At 37.1% G+C, this 12,469-nt stretch overlaps 1 protein-coding gene across 1 annotated transcript in view; it reads left to right on the top strand.

The window, feature by feature from the left end:
• Cdc73 (cell division cycle 73) overlaps nucleotides 1-12,469 on the top strand; it is a 112,128-nt gene that overhangs the window by 1,907 nt on the left and 97,752 nt on the right. The window contains exons 2-5 of the mRNA XM_042258265.2: nucleotides 1,567-1,672; nucleotides 5,137-5,206; nucleotides 11,239-11,301; nucleotides 11,381-11,433. Of these exons, the coding sequence (XP_042114199.2) occupies nucleotides 1,567-1,672; nucleotides 5,137-5,206; nucleotides 11,239-11,301; nucleotides 11,381-11,433 (292 nt within the window). The remainder of the gene's footprint in view (nucleotides 1-1,566; nucleotides 1,673-5,136; nucleotides 5,207-11,238; nucleotides 11,302-11,380; nucleotides 11,434-12,469) is intronic.

The following is a 12,469-nucleotide window of genomic DNA, read 5'->3' as shown; positions in this document are numbered from 1 at the left end:
AATGGTGGAATAACCTTCCAGTATAGGGAATTGCATACTTTAGATCTTTAGATATGAATCCTGCAACGAGCATCCCCCCCCCTCCCCCCGCCCCCAGACAGGGTTTCTCTGTGTAGTTTTGGTGCCTGTCCTGGATCTTGCTCTGTAGACCAAGCTAGCCTCGAACTCACAGAGATCTGCCTTGCTCTGCCTCCCGAGTGCTGGGATTAAAGGCATGCGCTGCTGCTGCTGCTGCTGCTGCTGCTACTACTACTATCACCACCACCTGTCGAAAGAGCATGTTTTGACAAGAGCTTATAAATGAGTGGAAAAGTAAAACTTAGAAACAATTGAAACTTTTTTTTTTTTTTTTTGGTTTTTCGAGACAGGGTTTCTCTGTGTAGCTTTGCGCCTTTCCTGGAACTCACTTGGTAGCCCAGGCTGGCCTCGAACTCACAGAGATCCACCTGGCTCTGCCTCCCGAGTGCTGGGATTAAAGGCATGCGCCACCACCGCCCGGCTACAATTGAAACTTTTAATATCAAATCTTCAATAGTTATTTTCTACATGTATGCACATCTAAATATGTACATATATAAAAGATTAATTAGTACCCTTAATGCATTCAGTGCTTTTTGCTTTTTTACCATTACTTTGTACATAATTAAGGAGTAGTGGCTGATTTGATGTATCAGTTTAGAAGAAAAGTGATAATAGAACCTAGTAAAGTAGGTTTAGGACAAATTACATTGAGCTGCATTCAGATAGATTCATATAGTTTAACCATCATAACTACAGATGGAGGGGGAAGGGAAAAGTAGAAAGCTGTGTATGTGCTAGCATTATAGAGCTTGTACTCCCAAGACTACATGGTTGAATCACAGAATTATATTTTGATTTTGTGTCACTGGTCTAGTTTGAGAGATGTTACAAGGATCCTGCCATTGAAGTTCATCCTGTTTCCTTTTCAGAGTATTGTTGAGGATGTTGTACGGCAGTATCTTGTTTAGAACTTGTTAGAAAGATGTTCATTTTTTAAGTGCAGCCAGCCCTAGTGATCCCTTCCCCTGAGCAGTTAGTTTTCTTTGAATGATCTTCCCGTTGAGCAGCTGGTTGGGTTGCTTTCTCTGTTGACAGAGCTCAGAACACAATTTAGGTCTTATTTTAAAATATGTGTAAAGTGAGGTTGAGGATGTAGCCTAGTTGGTAGAGTGCTTGCCCTGCATGAATGAGTTCCTGTATTTGATCTCCAGCACCACATACAACATGCCACCCTCAGCTGTGTGGCCGATTTGAGGCCAGCTGGGATACATGAGACCTTGCCTGTCTTAAAAATAGAAAAGAAAAAAGTATATATAGTATTTTAGAGTATGAATTTATGTGCTCTCCCTGTTTCTTTCATTTTTTTTATTTTGTCTTTTTTGCCCCAACAACAACTCACTTATAAGAGTTTGTATTGCATGTATATTTTTTGCTGTTATAACTACATTGTTAGATAATCAGGTAGATATATAAATGAGTACATGTAACTAAGGTTAAATAATTGATTTAAAAATCTTAATAAAACTCATGTTTTAATCATTTTAGGACTGGAAAGGAAGGCCAACCCAGAGAATACTACACATTGGATTCTATCTTATTTCTACTTAATAATGTACACCTTTCTCATCCTGTTTATGTCCGACGTGCAGCTGTAAGTAGAATTCATTTTAAAATTTCACTGATTAAACAGTGTTTGGTATAGATAATTTTCCCTCATGGGTTTCAAATGTCTGAAATTGTTTTGGAGTGTCAATATTAAGTTGCTATGTGATTTATTCAGTTGTTTTAGTTGACCATTCATTATTCATGTAAAATTTAGGTAATGTTTATAACAGTATAGACATTTTGTTTGTTTGTTTGGTTTTTGAGACAGAGTTTCTGTGCACATTCTTGGCTTTCTATGTAGACCATGCTGGTCTTTGAACTCTCAGAGATCTGTCTGCTTCTGCCTCCTGAGTGCTGGGATTAAAGGCGTGTTCCACCATTGCCCAGCATAACAATAGAAGTTTTAAAAGCACTTTCATAGATGTTTCAAAAATGTGTAAGCTGGTGGAAGAACTCTGATAATTCAGAACTACAGTTTAATTTCAAGAAAACTTTTCTTAGTATAAACATAATAGAGGGCAGGGAGGGGTAAAAATGATGTAAATTCAGTACTCCAGTATGAAATTCCCAATAAGTAAATAAATTCAACATGAACAGATACTTTTAGAATTTTAAACAGTGTAGTTATTTTGGTACTTTAGTGACAGATGTATTGTTTTTCAGTTTTATCTGCTTTTTCAGTGTTTGAAAATCCATTATTGAGAGGAAATCATTAGAAATAATTAAAAATGCTTCATTTTACAGAGATTGTTATGGTGGGATTCTTCCAAAGGCAAGAGACTTTTAAAAATTGATAAGTAAATAGGATTCAGATTTATTTGAGTTTGACATTGCAAATTGCCATAAATGTCCAAATAAGATGGTTCCCCAGATACTTTTTTTGGGTGCTGGAGGAACACAGGTTTCATGTAGCCCAGGCTGGCCTTCAGCACCTATGTAGTAGAGGATGACCTTGAACTTCTGATTCTCTTGCCTCTCGACCTCAGTGCTTGGATTAGATGTGTGTGGAATCATGCCTTGTATCTATGGTTTTGGGCATTGAACCTAGGGCTTCATGCATACTGGCAAATACTCTTCTAGAGATACCCCAGCCCTTTAGCTTTTATTGAAAGTGAGGGCCTTATCAGATCCCTTGGTAGGGTTGGATTTGCTGATATATTCAAATATCCATTCTAAATGTTGTGTTAACTTATTACATACTTTACTGCATTGTATTCATTTAAAATAGTACTTTTATGTTTTACAGTTCTTAAACAGACCCTTCACAGGCACCGTCATTGTACCTGCCTGCCTTCAGTAGAGCCACTCTTTGGTGTCTGACACTGCTGCTGCATTGCAGTATGTTGTGGAAGACTTGCCTTCAAAGCAGTGATAGCTGAGGTTTTGGAATAGTAACTTGTTATTTGGACTAGCTGAGAAAGGATTCATCGTTGAATGGGCTTCAGTATTCAGTAGGACTGCTTTTCTGAGCAAGAAACATTCAGTGTTAAATACATTTAAAAAAATCACTGTTAAGCAGTAGGGAAAATATTAGCAATTGACCATTACATTGTTCTTTATTAGATCTTTAAATAAAAACTGAATCAAGCACTGGGCGGTGTTGGTGCACGCCTTTAATCCCAGCTTGGGAAGCAAAGGCAGGTGGATCTGAGTTCGAGGCCAGCCTGGTCTGCAAATCGAGTTCCAGGACAACCAGGACTGTTCCACAGAGAAACCATATCTCAAAAAAACAAAACCAAAACCAAAAACCAAAAACAAAAAAAAACCCAAAAAATAAGCAAACAAAAAAAAACAAAAGTGAATCAAGCAATTAGAATTGTTTGTTAAATAATTGAAGTACTTAGAGATTTAAAGATTATATTCATGTCGAGTGGTTGTAGTTCATACCAGTTACCGTTGTTACTGTGGACCCCAGGATTTCCAAGTCCTGTAAGATGTGACGTTTGTTTTCTTAAGGATTTTCCAGGGGGACAGCAGACATGTAACCTTCTGTGGTCGTGCAGAGCAGAGGTTGCTCTTTCCGTGGCCATGCTCTTGCTGGTTGTTGCACACCAGCTCTTCCTGGAGTAGATAGGTGCTCCTGACCCCTGGGGCCTCTAGTGTCAGCAGACCTGCAGTTTCTTAGATGGCTCCAGTGTGCGCCACACTTGAAGGGATTCTGAAATATCTTAGCAGACTCTGAGATTGTGTAAAAAATGACAATGACAGAAGTACTTGTAGGTTTTTAAACTTGTATATTTACTCATAAGGAAAAACTAAAATTCAGCCTGACCTTTAAAAAAGATTCTGTGATTTATTGGTTCAGCTAAGTCAGAAAAAAGTATGTGCAAGTACTGGGTGTTGTGACATATAGTGGTCATTGTGAGGTAATTGGCTAGTGATACTAAGGGTTCTTATTACTTCATTGTTGTTTATAATAGTTGACAAAGGTTGTAATCCCTTGGTAACCAGTTTTTCTTTCACTCTCTTTACATTAGAAAAATGATAAAGGAAAATTGTGGTAATGGCAAAATTCATTGGCCCAAAGATGACTTGATGCCTAAGTGTACATTTTATTTGTTTTAAGCATCTTTTAAAAAGATGTGCTATTTTTACTTATACGGCTGTGTTGTGTCTTAAGTACACATGAGTACATGAGTGCAGGTACCAGATGCAGCCACAGGAATCTAACCCTTTCCCCGAACTGGAGTTACAGGTGGTTGTGAGCCACCTGACAGAAGTGCTGGGAATCAAACTCTGCTTCTCTGCAAGAGCAGCCAGAGCTCTAGCTGCTGAGCCAACTTCTTATTGCAGTTCCTCACATGGCTCTAATGTGGCAAACTACTACAATTAACATTTTCTTAGAGTTCATTTTTTCTCATGTACTTGTTAATTATCAAAAATTGTATTTAGTGGTTTATGTAGTTTACTTGGAAGAGTTTCAGTTGAATAGTTCGAAGAGGTTTGGTCTGTGTGTGGGAAAAAATACTACAAAGTATTAAGTGAGTCAACATTGGGACTGAAAAGATAGTGTCCCTGTATGTGCATAACATCCTGAGTACAGTTTAGAATTAAGTAACAGCCGGGCAGTGGTGGTGCACGTCTTTAATCCCAGCACTTAGATGGCAGAGGCAGGCGGATCTCTGTGAGTTTGAGGCCAGCCTGGACTACAGAGTGAGTTCTGGGACAGCCAGGGCTACACAGAGAAAGAAACCCTGTCTCCAAACAAAAAAAAAGTAAAGTTGAGGGTTGAGAAAGCCTGAGATTGATACTTTGAGAAAAGATAAAGTTATTACTTACTTTCAAATAAGTGTTTTGAATTTCTTTCTGAAATTTCCAAAGTAAAATTACTGAAAATTAACATTTGAGAAATTTTCAAGAATTTTAGATAATTTTTAGCTTTTTTTTTAAACAAATGTGACTTTAAATACATGTTACTAAGGATTGTTAGATAAATTCAGAGATTACATGATATTTATCAAGTTTCATAGTTGCTTCCATTCAATATCTAATTTAAAATTTTGGCTTCAGACCGAAAATATTCCTGTGGTTAGAAGACCTGACCGAAAAGATCTACTTGGATATCTCAATGGGGAAGCATGTGAGTAGTTTTAAAATTGCTCCCACTTTTAAACATTGTGTGTTTTTTTTTTTTCCCAGTCTTCCCTATGAAATAAGATGTAGTGGGAAGTTTGTATTTCCACTAAATACCTTACCTGAAGTTGTCTGTGTGCTTCTCCCTGCAGCTGCACAGCGTTGTCTGTTGTTAGGCTGTCTCTCCACCCTTGCATGAGGGTTCTATTCATGGTATCAAAGACTTTTGTCTCTGTAAATTATTATTTCTGTCTTGCTTTACTGTTTTCTCCTTTCTTCTGAATCATTACCTTTTAGAATACATGTACAAATAACTATTCTTTAAAAATTATTTTTGATTCCACATTTCTCTCTCTCTCTCTTGGAGACAAGGTCTCTCTATGTAGTCCTGGCTGTCCTGGAGCTCACTCTTTAGACCAGGCTGGCCTTGAACTCACAGAGCTCCATTCACCTGCCTTGCTTCCCGAATGCTGGGACTAAAGGTGTGTGCCACCACCACCCGGCTGATTCCATATAAAAAAAAGAACTGACATAATATCACTGCTTCCTCTTTGCCTGCTCCAGGTTCCTCCTGCCTAGCTTTCATCCTCACCATCCCATTCAAGTCAGAGAAACTTGAGAGTTGCCACATCTTTGTTTCCTTTTACCCCCTTTACCTGTGAAGATTTGATACTGTTGGAGAGTGCTTCTTTGAAGTCCTTACCTTGGCATTTTGGGACCCTAGACTTTGGGTATTCTTTCTATTCATTGTTTACCTTTCAGAGTATTTTTGTCACTTCTGTACCTAAGTTGTCTTAGGTTTTTTATTGCTGTGATGAAACACCATGACCAAAATCACTTTGGGAAGGAAAGTGTTTATTTCATCCTACAGCTCATACTCCATCATCCAGGGAAGTCAGGGTAGGAACTAATACAGAGGCCCTGGAGGAGTAGAGGACTGCTGCTAACTGGCTTGTTTCTCATTGCTTGCTCAGCCTGCTTTCTTACAGCCTCCAGGACCATCATGGTGCCTAAGGTTGATATCACCCACAGTGAGTTGCCCTCCACTCCTATCAGTCATCAGTCAAGAAAATGCACCACAGGCTTTTTTTTACAGATAATCTTACAGAGGCATTTTCTCCTTTGAGGTTTCCTCTTCCACATAGCTTGTGCCAAGTTGACATAAAACTAGCTAGGAAGTTTTCTATGGCTCTTTTTCTCTTGTAACTCTAAAATCTCTAGGTGACCCCATCCAAGATTTATGCTGTAAATGTCCTATTCATGTTGCCGAATTCCAAATGTAGTTGGCTCTTGAACAACATGGGTTTGATAAGTACAAGTCCACTAATATGTAGTGAGGATTTTTTTTTTAAGATTTGTGACTGTTTTGAAAAACATTAGCCATCACAAAAAAAATTATGAAAAGTATATTATCATGTTATATACTAATTTAAAAATAAGTTAAAAAGTACAATGACGCTGGGCGGTGGTGGCGCACGCCTTTAATCCCAGCACTCGGGAGGCAGAGCCAGGTGGATCTCTGTGAGTTCGAGGCCAGCCTGGGCTACCAAGTGAGTTCCAGGAAAGGCGCAAAGCTACACAGAGAAACCCTGTCTCGAAAAACCAAAAAAAAAAAAAGTACAATGACAAAAAGGTATGTAATAAATAATCTATTCATTTATAATTCAAAAGTCTATTATACACAATTAAAACTTATCAGAACCTAGTCACATAGTATTTCTATACCATATTGATACCATTCACTGTTGAGAGAAATGTAAACATACAATGCAGTATTAAGTCATAACTGTATAAAATCAAGGGTAGTATGTTACAGCTTTATAATGATTTCCTCTGACAGTTCTAGTGAGCTCAGGCAGCACAGGTGTCTGCTTAAAACGTCATGTACTCTTGTAATGAGATTGTCCCTTCAGAATGTTGTATGCTATTGTAAAAAGTGACTTCTTGCAGTTCTTAGATATTTTTTCCATTATATATTATGTATGTGTTATATGGTACATTCATAAAAAATATGGGTTACTACCTATGTTATTGTTAAGTAGCTTCTGGTAAACAGCAATGTATTAATTCTTTTGAGCAGGTTTTTGAGAAGTCAAATTTATACGTGAACTTTCAACTTGATGAGAGAATCAGTGCCCCAACCCCCATGTTCAAGAGTCAGTTGCATACATCTCCCAGTGACTGTGCTTCATATTTATAAATTCACTGTTGTCATCTTCCTTTAAATGTTTAACAGGCTTCTGAAATTGAGCATGTTCAAAATAGAGTGCCCAATTTACTCCTTCCCATCTCCACCCACATGAAACAAAACAGTGAGTCTGTTCTTCTCATCTTAGAAAGAAGGGATGGTACCTTATGTAACTTCATGCAATGACTTAGACCTTAAACCCCAGTGAAATGATTTTCTGACATATTCACAACATTTGTAAGTCCTTTTCTCTCCCTTGAAAACTGTGAGTTTTCCACTCTACTCCAACCCTGTCCCACTTCTCTTTGTGCTAAAACCTTCTCATATGTTCTTACTCTTTATTTGCTACAGCTTATTCTGTATCTAACAAGATTTGTTTTTGAAAAAGCATGTAAATTTAATTGTGCCATTTGTCTGCTCAAGGCTATTTGTGGGTTCTAGCACACTTAGGATAAATCTCATACTTCTTACCGTGTGGACTCCATGACCATGTTTCTGTCTAAATCTCTGAGTTCATCTTCCATCATTCTTCCTTTACCAAAGCAGCCTGTGTATTGATCTTTCAGTTGGTTTAGTTAATCTCAGAGCCTCTGCGTTTGCATTTCTTTCTGTCTTCTCAGTTGTCCGTGTCGTTACTGGGCTGTCATCTTCCATGATGCTCAAATAGTCTTCCAAGTACTGTTCTGTCAGTGAAGACATCTCTCCATTCTAAAATACGAAATAACATCCACCCTCATATCTGTCTATATGTAATCATCCTATTTATTTTCTAAACAAATCCCATATTTATTATCTGAAATTATATTTATTGCTTACTTGGATATTGTCTACTAGAGAGTGAACCTTAAAGGAACAGTTGTTTCAGTTGTCTTATTTTACTACTCATTAAAGAGTTTAGAACAGCAGCATATAGTAGTTGAATGAACGAATAATTTTTTTGTAGCATATACTTACATTTAGTATTATAGGAACATAATAGATCTCACCTTCCCTATGATGGAATTTATTGTTATCATTAAGCCATTAATAGCAGTTACGTTAAACATTCTGCCACATGTTTTTAAGCTGTAGTGTTGGTGTGTGTAGAGAGTGCGTAATAGGAAGACCTCCAGGACTGTTTTCTTGTGTGATTTTCATTCTGCATATGTGTAACTTTTTACAGTTGTTTTTTCCAGATTGTATGTGTGTGTGGGTGTATGTGCCACAGCTTGTATGTGGAGGCCAGAGAATAACTTGGAGTCAGTTCTCTTCTTCTACCTTTATGTAGCTTTCAAGAATCCAACTCAGGGGCTGGAGAGATGGCTCAGAGGTTAAGAGCACTGACTGCTTGCTCTTCCAGAGGTCCTGAGTTCAATTCCCAGCAACCACATGGTGGCTCACAACCATCTGTAATGAGATCTGGTGCCCTCTTCTGGCCAGCAGTCATGTATGCTGTATACATAATAAATAAATACATTAAAAAAAAAAAGAATCCAATTCAGATTGCTGGTATGTATGGCATGGCTGTACCTGATGAGTCAGCTCACTGGCCTTCCATGCTTATTTTTAAATTGAATTATGCTGGGCATTGCATAGAATGTAAATGTCTTGTTACTTTCATACAAGGTAAACAAGGAATGAGGAGGAATTCCATTCCTGCAAAGGCAGTTGAGATGGAAAGATCAAAAACAGGCTTTTTATTTTTAATCTGTTTTAAATCAAAGCAAATTTAATTATTTGGAGCATGAGAATTATGGTATACCTGTTTTAAAATATATATATATAATTTTTTTTTTCTTCTTAGGATTTTCTCCTAAAAAAATGTATGAAGGGAGTGTAGGATTTTTCAATTTTACTAAGTGTCTCAGATGCACCTGGTAAATCTCTTCACTTTAGGAGAGTCTCAATGAATTGTTTATTCACATAATTTCTTGTGTTTTCTATAGGACAAATTTAGTTCTCAAATGTATTTTTTTTTATATTTTTAAAACATGTTACTAGTTCAATGAAAAAGTTGAAAGTAGTTAAGATAGCATTGCATTTAATAGCTTAAAGACATTAACTGTTAACATGAACTACACGTTTAAAAGCATGATCTCAACAAAAGACAACTTTTCTTGAACAATAGAACTACATAAATTTAAATTTCACTTGGTAAAAGTAACAATTTGAGGAAAAGCAATGAGAACAGACTAATCATTCTGGAGTGTAGAACTTAAAGACCTAATGATTTAAAAACTGAGAATGAGTAAATACATTAATAAAATAACTTTCATATGTTAGATAAGAAATACAAATGAGAAACTGGCCGTATAGTATGATGATAGTGCATCTGACTCCAGAAATACATCAATTTAACATTTAAATAAAGACATGTCAGAGCAATGGAAGAAGGTAGGATTATCAGTTAATATTTGATAAAAATAAAAAAAAGTCCTGTATCATAAAAAAACAGCCAGGTAGTGGTGGTGAACACTTTTAATCTTAGCACTTGGGAGGCAGAGGCTGGTGGATTTTGGTGAGTTCTAGGCTAGCCTGGTCTACAGAGCTAGTTACAGGACAGCCAGGGTTACACAAAGAAACCCTGTCTTGAAAACAAACAAACAAACAAGAGAAAAAACAAAAGGCCTGATATACTGGGAAAATGTTTCAACTATAGAATCAGTTATACTAGTTAGCATATGAAGTGTGACGTTATTAAAAAAGACATATAAAAGACCAACAACTTGAATAGTTATAATCAACATATAATTAACAGAAAAGATGATAAATCACTTGTAGATATGATTTATTTTATAATAAATTGCAGATTTAAAGGATACAAAGATAAGATTTTAAATTTTGCTGTTTGTCAGTGAGCTCTGGTGAGGCTGCAAGGGAGCATTCGGCATCATTGGTTGTGTTACTTTATAATCTTCCTGAAGTTGTTGACAGTTCATTTCAGATGAAATAGAACTCCTACATTTGGAACTATCCTAGAGTATTATATTTATATTATATTAAATGTAAAAAGTAGCATACATGTGAAGTTTCTTCATGCTGTTGTTTGTAATAACAAACTACTTAGAATTGAGCTGCCTACTCATAGGGAACCAGTCAAATGAATTATAATTATTCCATACAACAGGATACCCCATAGCTGTAAAATGAAAAAGAAGTTAGGGAACTACCCTACATACTGGTATGTAAAAGGTGCTTTTTTTAAAATGGGAAACAAGTTTTAGAATATTCTGTGTATTATGCTGCCTTTGTGTACAAAGGTACAAATACAGTATTTGTATTTCTTGTATTTGTAGGTGGATATATAAGACAAAAACTAGTTATATAGGGGAGTAGGAACTTGGTGGAAGGGGCCAGGTACTACTACTACTACTACTCCTCCTCCTCCTCCTCCTCCTCCTCCTCCTCCTCTTCTTCTTCTTCTTCTTCTTCTTTTTAATAGTTTTATTTTGAGTCACCAAAATAATTTGAAGGATAGTTGGAAGTGTCTTACCCATTGTGAATAACTAAAATTTGCATGTTAATATGATAGTGTGCATTTTTAAGTATTTGGGGAAAGCATACTCACTAAATGTGTGTTTTTTTATAGAGGAGTATAATCTGAACTGACCAATTAACTTTAGTAATTAGCATCTCACTAGTTTGTAAGCTAAATTGTTAAAAATCATTTTTTCTTTTACAGATGTTCAAATGCAGAGTCATCTTGTTACTAAAATACTTTTGTAGGGCTGCTTTTTAAATCATTTTACCTAGGGAAATCCTCCTATGGATATAAGAAATAAAATAAAGCTTGAATATTTCCCCTGGAATAACATCCAAAATAAATGCTCAGATGTTGGTCTGCTTATATGATTTTTCGTTTCCATTTTCAGCAACATCAGCCAGCATAGATAGGAGCGCCCCCCTGGAAATAGGTCTTCAGCGGTCTACTCAAGGTACACCATGTCTTTATCTTTGACCTTTAAACTCCCCTTTCCTAAAGTGCACACTTACTTGCTGCTTTTTTTCTTATAGTCAAAAGAGCTGCAGATGAAGTTTTAGCAGAAGCAAAGAAACCACGAATTGAGGTAACAGAACTCTTTTTAAAACAATTTATTTTGTACTGAACTTGGAATTGTGTAGAAAAAGGAGTTCTTCATAGACTGGGCAGTGGCAGCACACGCCTTTAATCCTAGCACTTGGGACACAGAGGCAGGTGGATCTCTGTGAGTAGAAGGCTAGCCTGGTCTGGATCTCTGTGAGTAGAAGGCTAGCCTGGTCTACAGAGAGAGTTCCAGGACAAGCCAGGGTTACACAGAGAAACCCTGTCTTGAAAAACAAAAACAAAAACCAAAATCTTCATAGTAATTCTAGCAGCTCCCCCCCCCCCCCCCCCCAGAAATAGATCAATAGGTGACTTAATGCGTTACTGCATTAAGCTCTGTGGTGGATATGCCATTTTTTTTTCTTTGTTGTTCTTTGCCTTACTTGATGAAAACAATGTCGTAGACCTAGGGTAAGAAACTATTATTTCAGGATTTCAGGGCCCTGCAGTCTTGATTGCTGCACCGCCATCTTGCTATTCCTCCATCTTTCTATTCTCTGTTGCTGTAGTGGGGAAACGTGTAAATCACACATAAATTGATAGATGTGGCTGTTCTAATAAAACTGTAAGATGGTGGGAGCCAGAATTGGTTCTCTGACTTATAGAATAAAGTAGTTTGGGGATATGCTTTACTTTTCAGAGTTGTAAAATGTGAAGTACTTACTGTTAATTCAGTAAAAATATTGGCACAGATTCTAGATTTCTAGTGTTTTAGTGAGCACAAATGGATTAGGATAGTGTGTTAGTAATTTTTATCACTGTGACAAATTCCCAAGGGGAACAGCGTAAAGAAAGGTTTGCTTTGATTCCTGATTTCAGCCTATGGTTGCCTGGCCGTACTGTTTTTGGACCTATGCTAGAAGGAATAGGGCATAAAAGCATGGTGGACGGGAATTGCCCACCTTACTGCAAAGAGAAGCAGAGAAGGAAGGTGTGGAACAACATTAACATTTCAGAGCACACCCTGTGCTCCTTTCAGTCAGGCCCCATTCCTAAGGGTCCCTGGAGCTGTGAGTTCA

Source organism: Peromyscus maniculatus, chromosome 11, assembly GCF_049852395.1.
Source record: "Peromyscus maniculatus bairdii isolate BWxNUB_F1_BW_parent chromosome 11, HU_Pman_BW_mat_3.1, whole genome shotgun sequence".
Lineage (NCBI taxonomy): Eukaryota > Metazoa > Chordata > Mammalia > Rodentia > Cricetidae > Peromyscus > Peromyscus maniculatus.
The sequence above is the reverse complement of the archived record's forward strand: the minus strand, read 5'-3'. Positions and strand labels throughout refer to the sequence as shown.